The sequence below is a fragment of the Nilaparvata lugens genome, unplaced genomic scaffold (genome assembly GCF_014356525.2).
Source record: "Nilaparvata lugens isolate BPH unplaced genomic scaffold, ASM1435652v1 scaffold5758, whole genome shotgun sequence".
NCBI lineage: Eukaryota > Metazoa > Arthropoda > Insecta > Hemiptera > Delphacidae > Nilaparvata > Nilaparvata lugens.
The window spans coordinates 7502-19338 of NW_024091544.1; the positions used below are offsets into that span (position 1 = coordinate 7502).

Sequence of the window (11837 nt, forward strand, 5' to 3'; positions counted from 1 at the left end):
GGGAAGGTCGACCTATATTTGAAATGGCGATTTTTGTGTTCAGCAGTTGAACTTCTAAGCCAGTTCACGTGGATAAATTTCACATGGTAGCAATACTCATTTTAAGGCTGCTTTCTGCGAGATATCGGGAACATGATGTTGCTCAAATTCACCGATACCTGTTTTGGTATGATAACTATGATGACAGAGTATTGATACTCTAGATTGATTATAGTATGCTATGATGTGAAAACATTGGTAGAATTAGTAGCAGTAGTAGTAGTAGTGATGTTAAAATAGCTTACCTTGATAGTTTTGGGAGCGGTTCCCCTGGCGGGTGGCAGAGAGGGGGGAGGCACTTGGGGTTTGATCAGCAGAGTGGAGCCGGCTGAGTTGTTGCCAACCTCAGGCACGGCGTACTCGTGGCTCACATCTGAAAAATAAAGTAGAAATTGATTTTCCTTTTCCAATATCCAGCGATATAATCTATATTACCCAAATAGTTCTCTGTTACTGATAGTTTACGAATTTGATGTTCCTTGAAGTTCCTTGAAGATTCTGTTACTGGTGATTTCCATGTACTTGCCGATTGTGAATATGGGTAGATGAACTAAAATGAAACACGTTTGTAAAATGTGATGATAATAATAATAATTTTAATTGATTCTTTTTTCATTATTGGTACTGCTAATTTTAAACATTCAGTGACAGTTTTCATAATACGTATCAACGAAATCATTTTAGAATTTATAAGTCTCATCAATCAATTATTTTCATTCCCCAATTTCCGAAATTTCTATTGAATTCCTCTCAATACTTTACATTTCCAGAATCGACAAAAATTCCAATATGCGATACTATTGGCTAATTTGAAAGAGTTTCGTCATGGTATTTGATCAATTCATTCTCAAATACCGTATTTTTGTATGAGAAATTACTGAAACTTTTTTTATTTTGATTTACAGAGTAAGCAGAATAACAAAGTTTCAATAAAATATGCATATAGCAGAAATTACCTAAGGAAAGATAATATGGTAATCAAAAAAAAACCTCCAAACCAACACTAAACAATTATAAACATTGCACTGGAGATATAAATATTCAATTACCACAAGAATATTTAATATGAAATTCACTCACCACTTGGTTGGATGGTCTTATCCCTGAGCAGACTGCTGTAGCAGTAGTGATGCAGCGGCTCCTGGTATTCGTCGAGAGGAAGGTCCAATAGGAGCGCCGTGTCCGGTGTAGAGGTGGCCTTATCCCGAGCTGTGGTGCCGGCCGGCGTGATGATCGAGGATCCCTTCGATGGTAGAGGGCTCCCGGAAGGCAGAAAAGGGCCCTTGCCCGGCAGAGGACTGCCCGAGGTGATGAGAGGCCCTTTGGCTGCCAGAGGGCTACCTAGCCATTTGCGCTGACGTTGCCGAAGCACAATCACCAGCATGGCTACTCCCAGCAAGATGGCCACCGCTAGGAGGACACCGATAATCACCGCCATCACCGTTTGATCTTCCTGTCTGGCTGTCGAAACTGTAACAGAAAAATGAAACGTTTAATTCAGCTAGTTTCATTATTGTACTCAAAACCCATACATCCATTTAGCTAGTAATCAGGTATGTTTTGCATGAATGATGCCCAAATAAGCTTTGCATTGTTTATGACATGGGCTGATGAGATGATCAAATGTCCATGACTGCGAGCGGGATTCAAACCTACAAACAGGCAGAGCTAACAGACTGAAGGTCAGTCCACTAGGCTACCCTACAGTAACTATATTATGGTGTAGAATAACTTTGATTATATAATATTACTGTAGGCTACCCTGGCTAGCCAATTGGAAGTGATATCAGGGGAAAATGTCTGGAGTTGTGATTTGAGGAAATTAGTGGTATTCTCGGATTCTCTGACGATCATTGTCATCTTCAATAGGCTAAATATTTCAACTATGGTGGAGTAAAAGGCGATTATGTAACGATTGAAGTATATCATCATCCGATACAGTCATAGAAACAAGCGTGGTTGCCAAGTTGACAATACAGGCTCAGTCGATGCAGTGGCTTTAGCACAGCAAAATCGCGGCCGTTGTATCCCCCGCGCTATCACCTGCGCTGTATACATTTTGCTGCTCCGCATATCCCTCCAAGTTGGAAGATTCAATTTTTAAAGATTTAAAGTTTCAATTCTAATGTACAGCATTACAGACCAGGGAACTGGTCAAAAGCTTTCGTCGCGTGAACATAAGTTTTGTTTCCTATAAGATTACAACGTTGTCTACCGTACCTGTTAAGAATATAATTTTCAAATTAATACTCCCCACCTAATTTTGAACTAATTTATGCTACAACAGATAATACAAAAATTCCAAAAATCTAAAACTATATCTATTACCCTAAGCATCACCTAGTACAAAGATACTAAACCGAGGTACTATTTTCTACATATAAATTACCTTATTTAAAAAGAATACTGCTAAATCCTACTTACTATTAGTTCCTCACTACTTTGTATCCCAATACTGAATAACCAATGTCTAATTTTTCTTTTGAACCTATTGAAATTTTCCTCTCCTTTGATTTCTAATGGTATTCTATTAGATATTGTAGGCCCTAAATATCCTAGTGATCTTTGCCCAAACGCTGTATTCATTCTTGGTACTTCTTGATTGTAACGTTCTCTTATTCTAGTATTATGGCTATGATTTATGATATGGTTCCTATTTTGATGTTTTTTCATATACCCTAATAACAACAATATATACAATTGCCTAACGCTGAGTACTCTATTTTCTATAAATAATTCTACAGTTGAAAACTGGATTTCCCTGTTTCCCATTATTTTCAAAATGCGTTTTTGAGTTTTAAATAATGGATCTATAAAACTGAAGTTAGCTGCACCCCAAACTAACAGACCGTACCTTAAAAGAGATTCAACTAATGTTAAGTATACAGTTTTTAACATTTCTTTGTCTATGATACGCCTTAATTGATAGAATTTGTATATAAGCTTCCTTATTTTGGCAGTTGTATATGTTATGTGTTTGTTCCATTTCAATGAATCATCTACTATTATTCCTAAATACTTTATATTGTCAGAGCGTTCTATTAGTGGGCAATTACAATTATTGTTACAATTTCTATCACAATTATGGAGCTTCATTGTTGTCATGTGTGGTTTTGTGCTATTTGTTAAAGAAAAAGCTAAAAATTTTGTTTTTTCTGAATTCAATGACAATAAGTTATTTCTTAACCAACTAGTGATTTTTGTGAGTTCTATCTCTGCTGTTTGGAACACTTCTTCCCAGTTTTTTCCTTGAAAAAGGAGTGCTGTATCGTCAGCAAAGGCTATAACTCTACCTTGAATTTGAATGGAGCACAACTCATTTGCAAAGATCGAATACAAAATTGGTCCTAAAACTGTTCCTTGAGGTATTCCAAACTTCATGGAACCCTCTGCACTCATATGGTTCTCAACCTTTGTTTTTTGCTGTCGATTGCTGAGGTAGGATCTGAACCATTCAAGTGGCACTCCTCTTATACCTATTGCCTCAAGCTTTTTTATTAATAAGTCATGGGAAACAGAGTCGAAGGCCTTTGCTAAATCTAAAAATACTGCTAGACATTTATTCTTTTCCTCTAAATTGCTAGTTACAAATTTTGATAATTCTAGTACAGCTAATTCTGTACTTATACCTTTGCGGAAGCCAAATTGGTTAGGAGAAAGAATATTATTAATTTCTAAAAAGCTTATTAATCTTGATTTAACTAGTTTTTCTAAAATTTTTGATACATTGCTAATCAGTGAAATAGGTCTATAATTACTAATAATTAGTTTATCGCCTGCTTTATGTATAGGTCTGACACAGATTTGCTTCATTGCTCTTGGAAAAGTACCATATAACAAGCTCAGATTAAAAATATGAGTTAAAGGCTTAGAAATTAAATCTTTTATTCCTTTCAAGGTCCTGTTATCTAATCCATCTAGGCCTGGTGCACTATTGATGTGTAAAGAATCAATTGTGTTTATTATTTCCTTTTCATCTATGGGGAAAAGAAACATATTACTCTGTACATGCAATTCTGGTACATTATCTGCTATAATTTCGTTAATATTTTTATTCAGACTCTCAGATATTTTGTTAGCCATACTCTCTCCAATATTAACAAAGAAATTATTTACATGACTCAATAGTTCTCTAGGATTATCTTTCAGTGTGACTATGTCACCATTAATTTTCAAAGCATTCAGTTGTATATCCTTTTTCTGATCTGAATCTGTAGCATCCTTGATTATTTTCCATGTCTTCCTTACATCATTGTTTGCTTCATTTAGTTGCATCTTGAAATAATTTTCTTTTGTAGTTTGGATGAGTGACGTCAGTGTATTTCTGTATCTTCGGTAGTAGTTAGCGAGTTCTCCGTTCTCTGGGTCCAGCTTCCTTCTTCTATTTAGAGAATCCCTTGTTCTTATAGCTGAGATAAGTCCTCGTGTTATCCATGGTTTTATGCTCTTGATCCTCTTCTTTTGTCTGTAATGATGTGTATTGCTCTCCATATGTTTTTGTAGAATTTCTAGGAACTTTTCGTAAGCTGAGTCTGTGTTATTTGACTCAAAAACCTCCGTCCATTGTTCCACTCGCAGTCCTCTCCTCAAGCCGTTCAAGTTGACAGATTTACAGTTAGTTGAGAGTTGACAGTTAGTTGAGCTCTGTTCATCCCCATTTGTTCTGTCTAACTGATGTTCTTCCAGTCCAAGAATTGTAATGAAGTGGTCTGTGATACTCGAGTGATACACGATTGGATGGATTTTACTTTTACAGTTGGTCAACATATGATCCAAACAAGAAGACGTTCCCGCTGTTACTCTGGTAGCCTTTTTAATGCAGTTCTTCAAACCGTGTTCACTCAATAAGTCGTAATAATCATCAAGTTGATAATGCTGATGTGGCTGTAGCGTATTAATGTTGAAGTCTCCTGCGCAAATAATAAGTTGACCTCTCAGTCTACCAAGCACTGTTTCAAAGTCCTCTAAAAACTCTGTTATGCTGGCGTAGGAAGGTGATCTGTACACTGCTAATATATTATATCTCTCCTTTGATGTTTGAAGTCGTAGATGAAGAACGTTGGCCTGTCTGATATTTAGTTCTACCGATTGTACATTGAGATTTTCCTTTGCATATACAATTACTCCATCATTTTGAGTACGATTATTCAAAGAGTGAAAAATATTGTAGTCCTTCAGTTGCTTCTGTGTATAATCTCTTTTGATCCAGCATTCTGTTAGTATTATTATATCGAAATCATGGGACATATCCTGTAGTTGAATCATCAGGTCATCGAAGTTCTTCCTAATACTTCTGATATTGAGAGAAAATACAGTTATATTAGAGTGTTGAAGAGCAACGTGGAGTTGTTGTTTATCCTCAATCACACTGTCCTCTATCTCATCCACGGAATCAAGTTCATTTGCCACATCCAGCACGTTATTATTACTCATCATCATGCTTATTCATACGCACCCCTCCATGCTTGTTCTCCTCTATTTTCCTCTGCCATCTCATTATATATTTATCATCAAAGCTTAATGTGTTTTTTATAAGCAATGATATGAGATCATTCTCCGCTGTTGTTAGATAGTTGAAACTATGAGTGTGCCTACTGAGTGCTACAATCACATGACTTTCACTGTTATAGATCTCTAGATCCTTTGAATTTGTCCTCACTAGAATAACATTTCTATAAGTAAGACCTTGTGCTTCGTGTATCGTGTGAATTTTTATTGTTTTATCAATCCTGTCACCTAGTAACTCTTGAATAATTTTTTTCTCATTCTGCGTGTATGTTAATACAAGTGTTTCTGGATCAAGCTGTGGAAGACCGCCGTTAAAGATGGTCTTCCTAATTGAGCGAAGAGTTCCACTAGTTGTTTCAATTTTACCATAGAATTTGGATAGTGCGCAGCATACATCGATCGGACATCTTCTAGTTAAAGTCACTTTCCGTGTGGGCTCACAAAAAACTGAAGGATGAGACCATCTAACTTTCAGTCCACTCCTTTCGATGTAAGGAATCTGTTTAGAATCACCAAGTAGGAAAACTTCGGAGCATCCTGATAATTTCGCAATGAAACCAATGTAGCCAGCATGCATCAGTACAGCCTCATCTATAAAGACACGATGATATTTCTTGCCCACTCCATTTATAATGAAAGATGAAACGGTTCTGTAATCTGATCTTATTATCTTTCTACAGTAATCCTTACCGTACTTATGAATGACAGCCTCTCTGATGTCTTTGATTCCTGCTCTTGTTTGACTGAGAACTAAATCTATTCCTGGTTTATGCTGGTTCAGTATTTCAAACGTCTTTCCACACCCTGGCACACCATCTATCCACGTAATATTAGGAAGACTTGAAGCAGAAATGTCAATTGATGATATTTTCTGATACAGCTCACCGTTTAACATGAGTTGTGTATCTCTACTAACAAGAATGTATTTTTCTTTTGTTAAGAATCTTTTATTACTCTCGTTGAATTCCACGTAGGTTCCTTCGTTATCCAAGCAGAAGCCCATTCTATAACTTTTCCTAGTTGGCCATAGAAATGTTCTTAGATTATTATCATAAATATTCATCTCTTTACGCTTTATCTCTATTAGGTACGAATAAGAGCTCAATAAGTTTTTTTTTGTAATGTTAGTCAGAATTTCATAGTAAATAATAGAATTTATCTGATCATGTTGACTCAGAAGATTTCTGAGCTCCAGCATACTATTTATAAATTCATGTTTGGGTGGTTTTTCAGGTAAGTATCCCGTTGGACATGGTTTCTCATTGTTTTTCTCTTCTGGAATATTTAAAAATGTAAGATTATTTATACCCTTGTAGTAAAACACATATTTAATGTGTTTTGTTGCCAAGACAGTACTTAAGAGATCAATACAAGATACATCAGCCATGGTTCCAAAAAAATCAATTCCAACTGTCAGAGCTTGTTTATCTGAAGCCCATTCATCGATCATAGATAGTAATATTTCTAGATTGGAAAGCAAGTTACTATTATCTGTCAATAAAAACAAATTGAGTATTTTCAATGTCTCGTCGAATTTCACCGACGCATCAATTTGCTTTGTTTGTGAAAATATAGTAGTTAGACTATTGAAGTAATCAATGCTCATACATTTCCTATTTACTACGGTAGCAATGCCCTTGGAAATATTTACTTTTCCGTTTTTTACGCTGGCGAAGGAAATATTCAGGTCAGTGTAACCTCCAAAATTAAATACGAGTGATGTCCTACTTTTTGATCTTTGTTGAACTCTATATGTATAATTCAAATTACCTAAAATTTCATTAATATCCATCACAATATTTCCAGTCTGATTTATTATTTTTTGAGAACAATATATATTTTTAAACAATCCCATAATTAGTCTTTTCAATCAATTGCTGCAATGATTTCTGGTGGCTAGGACATTGTGGATCGTGAACTTTATGATTTGATGGCTTTTTGTTCTTCTTACAATTGCTACATATTGCTTCCTTGGCGGTATTTGGACAATCTTTAGTACTATGATCTTCAGCACAGTGACCGCAGACTTCACTTTCTTTTTTGCAATACTTTGAAACGTGACCAAAGCACTGGCACTTGAAGCACCGTTGAACCGAAATAAAGTCATTTAACCTGCAAGAAGTCATGTCGACAAAGACTCGTTTCCTATTTATTAGAATTCTTCTTATCTCGGGCTCACATTCAATGATCCAATGAACTACTTCCTTGTTCTTTGGTCCAACCTTGTAGAGAGGCTTACATCCGTTTAAAAATGATTCTTTTCCTAGTTCAGAGATAGCAAAGTTTTTGTTGAAAATACTCTCGGCTAGTTCCTCTTTGCTTAAATCACTAGGGACATCGTAAATTATTAAACGTGGCTTCCTATTCTGTGGTTCAACTATTTTCAAATTTTTCATATTTCCAGTCTTCAACGCCTCATTTTCAATGATTTTCTTCTTGTCCTCTTCCGAATTCAGAAAAATCATGAGGCCACCTCCTCTAACATTCACGGTCTTTTTAACTCTAATATCGTCTTTGTTTTTGATATTCTCCCGCAATACATTTTTAATAATTCTACTGTTTTCCACTTCGTTCAGGACTGGTTTGACTGGCTGCAACATAACTATATGCTCCTGTGGTTGTAGTTTCCTAACATTGTTCCCTGCAACTTTATTGTCCTTCAATTTTCCTGGCAACTGCACCATATCAGCATAGCTTAACATAGGCCTACTTTCACTTTGTTTCATAGTGTCTACCGCCTTATTTATATTTTTAAGGGACTCCTGAATACCCTTATTAGTGTTTCCGAGCCCTGCCGCTAGCTGTGAAATTGTCACTGACCTTGTTTCTAGTTTGACGATTGTTTCCGACAATTCATTAGTTATTGAAATAAATCTGTCGAAATCAGCCCTCAGAACTTTTCTTTTTTCATATTCCGCTTCCGCCCATAGATTAAGTTCGTGCTTTATCTGCTTTAAAAGTTCATAATCCTTTGAAAATTCATTGCTGATTACCTTTGATGTAGATTGCTCTGCTGGTTTCTCCATTGTAGGGGACTCCTGGACCTGTCCTGAAGATGATGATTGCTCCTGCTCTTCTCCCACTTCCTCGAATTCCGGAATTAATCCATATGGCGCCCTGACCGGTGATCTCATACGTAACGTAACGGATGGATTCACTAGTCTATCAGCTATAACTCACTTTTGCAATAATCACAACACAATTGTTATTATGTTCCGCAGCTCTAAACAACGATGTTTACTACTCGGCGTCTCAATTAAGAATTCCACTGTGTAACAAAATGACTGTGTGGCTTCAAGAAAAACTCAATTTTCCTCCGTTTTAGATCAATTTCATCCAGTTCTAGCTTATGCTTCTTGGCTGATAGCACTGTGATAGGAGACAAGGGCTGTATCTCTTTAACAGGGTATGGGAGAAGCTTACAGGTTATGTTTGCTCTTTTTCTTAAGACTTGTGGTATCAAGTTACCTGTTGCTATAAGGCCCAACTCATCTAGGTCAACAACTTTGGATATAGTAGAGAAAACTGTGGTTGACTTGCAGAAATATGTCTCACCACTCTTAATATATAGCACTTTTGTGAGAAACTAATATTATTTTTTGTTTGATGGATCCTCAAAAATTTCTACATAATTGATAGGTAGTAAATTGAAACTGAATGCAGAAATAACTCATTTTTTATCTTCTGTACATGATCTGACCAAGTGAGCCTACTATCCAATATGAGGCCCAGATATTTAACTGTACGTGCTTGTTTTATAGTTTCACAGTTACACAATAAATTATTCACCTGTTGCGCACAATCTAATTTATGGAAGTAAATACTAGTCAACTCCTGATCCGTGTTTTGAAGATTAAATTGTATTATATTAGATTTGTCTGTGTTGATAGTTAATTTATTTTCGCAAAACCACCACCTAAGGTGCTTAAGATCCATTTCTAATTTATTTTTAAGTTCTTGATTTGTTTTGGCCGAATAAAATATAACTGTATCGTGTAGCAATAAATATTGTTACAATTATGAGTGATGAGAATTATGCAAATTAGCCTGAGAAGTTAGCCTGTTATAAAAATGGATCGTGCTGTTCTGCTTTTCTGTGTTGTGTTGTGTTGACTCTGTAAGTGTGTGCGTAGAAGCTAGGATCCTAGGAATAACATCAATTTTCCTGGAGCAACAGTCTAGTTCATGAACCTTGCTTTTTGCGTTGTGTAGTGTCGACTCTATAGGTGTGTGTGTAGAAGTTGTGGGAAGATCAACGATTTTCCTAGAATATAAGTCTGGTTCACAACCTTATAAGGCAAGGAATTTATAGCTGCCTAGGAAAAATAGCTGTCACTTGGTGGGAGAATGTATCTTGAATTGTAGTTGTAACGTCCCTTTCTATTGGTGGAAATTTTTCTAGAGTATAGTAACTGCCAATCACAGTTGGTGTTGGTTAGGTCTATCTAGCATGGACGATCACACAGCTGTCCACATCAAGACGAGAAAAGCGAAGTGGCTTCACTCGGCGTCTGTCCTCCGACATAAGCAGTACTAAATAATGTAGTCTGATCAGAACTTGGTGTTAACCATGGCTTCCATGCCAGCTTTAGGATTTTTAGTGTTTGGCTCTGGAACCTTTTGTTCCAGCAGCATCTTTAGTTTTCCGCCTCTGTAGTCGCTTTAATTAAGAAGAGAGAGAGAGAGAGTATCAAATTGTAACCTCACAATGGAGATTTTTCTCCTATAACCGCTACTAAAGGTACGTCATAGATTTATAATATAATTAAGGAAATTATCTTCAATGAAAGCTTCCATCAAAGTATTTATTGTAATGTACCGTAATTAAAGTGTAAAAATTGAGAATAGTCCTTTTGATTTGAATGGAAGATGGAAATGGTAATTCAAACTGAAAAATGTTGTAAGAAAATGAACGGTATATGTTTTGTAGAAATATAGAGTGCCTATTAGAAGGAATTAAGATATTTTTGGCTTGTATTATTCCTGAAGAGAAAGCTATTATTATTTATAAAAATAGATCTGTCAATTTGTGAGATTTTCAGAGACTGTATTTTATGATTAATTCTATTAGTAATTTATCTATCATCTTTATTTGTCATATTTGAAATCATTTCAATGATTTTGATTAGGGAGAAATCACCTAAATATCATATAATTTTTCAAGAGAATCTTTTTGATATTAAACAACTATACTCGAAAGTTGATATGGAAGGTTGTTCAATCAACTTGTGAATTATGTACTATGTAGGCCTATTATGGAATACTATGTACTCATCGCTTTGTGTATAGGGCGTAACCCTTATTACAAATAAATTCTATTCTTTTAAATCAAGAGATTGAAGTAGGTAATGCCTATTTATGTTTTTAAGTAATAATCTTGATTAGAGTTTATATGACCTAAAGTAGGTTGTTTTTATTATATTACTGAAGTTAAGTTAATTTGTATTATCCTAGTTTATTTTTTATTCTAACAGCGGTGTAAGTATGGGAACATCAAGTATGGGATCAACGTACGAATCTATCATTTCATGGGTTCATGAACGTGTGTCTTTAAGCCGCTGAGACGCCTCTGAATCGATGGCCGTCCTAGAAGCTTGGGGTATGCTGTCTCCTGTCCATCTGGACGTGTAGAGCTCGATCACCGAGCCTAGATTCAATTTGAAGAAACAGCTATGAGGTAACAACTTTTTTCCAAATTAAACAAACGTCCCAGGAACTCCGGATGTGACAAAATGGGTTTTAGTGACGACAGACTTTCAATCAAGTAAAACGTGCGGAATTAGACTTTTGTTAAATCATAATTTTGAGATATTATTGGGGATAGATAGATTATTAATTTTATTAATTTGGTTTGAGTAATAGATTTTCGGTTGTATCTTTACATTGAAAAGTGAGGCCATATTTTCTCTGTAAGGATCCAGCTGGGAATTTCAGTTTTGTTTAAATTTATAAATAATTATATCTTCTAAACTACTAAAAGTTGAATGAGTACATGAATTTTTAAATGTCCCTTATTGATTAAATTTAATGTTTTAAAATAATTCTCATCTTAAAGTTGTAAAGGATCAAATGAAGTTTCAAGGACCCTAACCTTTCCTAAATTTGTTTTGATGACATATATTTTTGAATAGTTTTTTTTAAGGTAGTATACCATGATGTGATACTTGAGGAATGTTTGTCCTTGCAGCGTTCATGATATAAAGATACTAAATAGTTATTATTGGGGGGGATCATTAATATTGATAATGTTTTGATAGTGTTTTAAAGTTTCCAAGTGTGTTCAAATTTAA

At 35.4% G+C, this 11837-nt stretch overlaps 2 protein-coding genes across 2 annotated transcripts; both read right to left on the bottom strand.

Moving 5' to 3' along the window:
- Positions 1–203: 203 nt before the first annotated feature.
- On the bottom strand, positions 204–1510 carry LOC120356091. The gene is made up of 2 exons (XM_039444909.1): positions 1120–1510; positions 204–412 (listed from the first exon to the last, which is right to left on the bottom strand). The coding sequence occupies exons 1-2, from the start codon at positions 1475–1477 to the stop codon at positions 219–221; spliced, it is 552 nt and encodes a 183-aa protein (XP_039300843.1). The 5' UTR covers positions 1478–1510; the 3' UTR covers positions 204–218.
- A 5847-nt stretch (positions 1511–7357) lies between these two features.
- LOC120356092 lies at positions 7358–8805 on the bottom strand. The gene has a single exon (XM_039444910.1). The coding sequence runs from the start codon at positions 8679–8681 to the stop codon at positions 7389–7391; it is 1293 nt and encodes a 430-aa protein (XP_039300844.1). The 5' UTR covers positions 8682–8805; the 3' UTR covers positions 7358–7388.
- Positions 8806–11837: the final 3032 nt, after the last annotated feature.

What these genes read in the sequence shown, in the direction of transcription:
- LOC120356091 (XM_039444909.1), bottom strand. Translation starts at nt 1,477, where the DNA reads ATGGCGGTGATTATCGGTGTCCTCCTAGCGGTGGCCATCTTGCTGGGA. An exon ending in TAAGACCATCCAACCAAGTG is followed by an intron (nt 413 to 1,119) that starts GTGAGTGAATTT and finishes TTTATTTTTCAG; the next exon opens with ATGTGAGCCACGAGTACGCC.
- LOC120356092 (XM_039444910.1), bottom strand. Translation starts at nt 8,681, where the DNA reads ATGAGATCACCGGTCAGGGCGCCATATGGATTAATTCCGGAATTCGAG.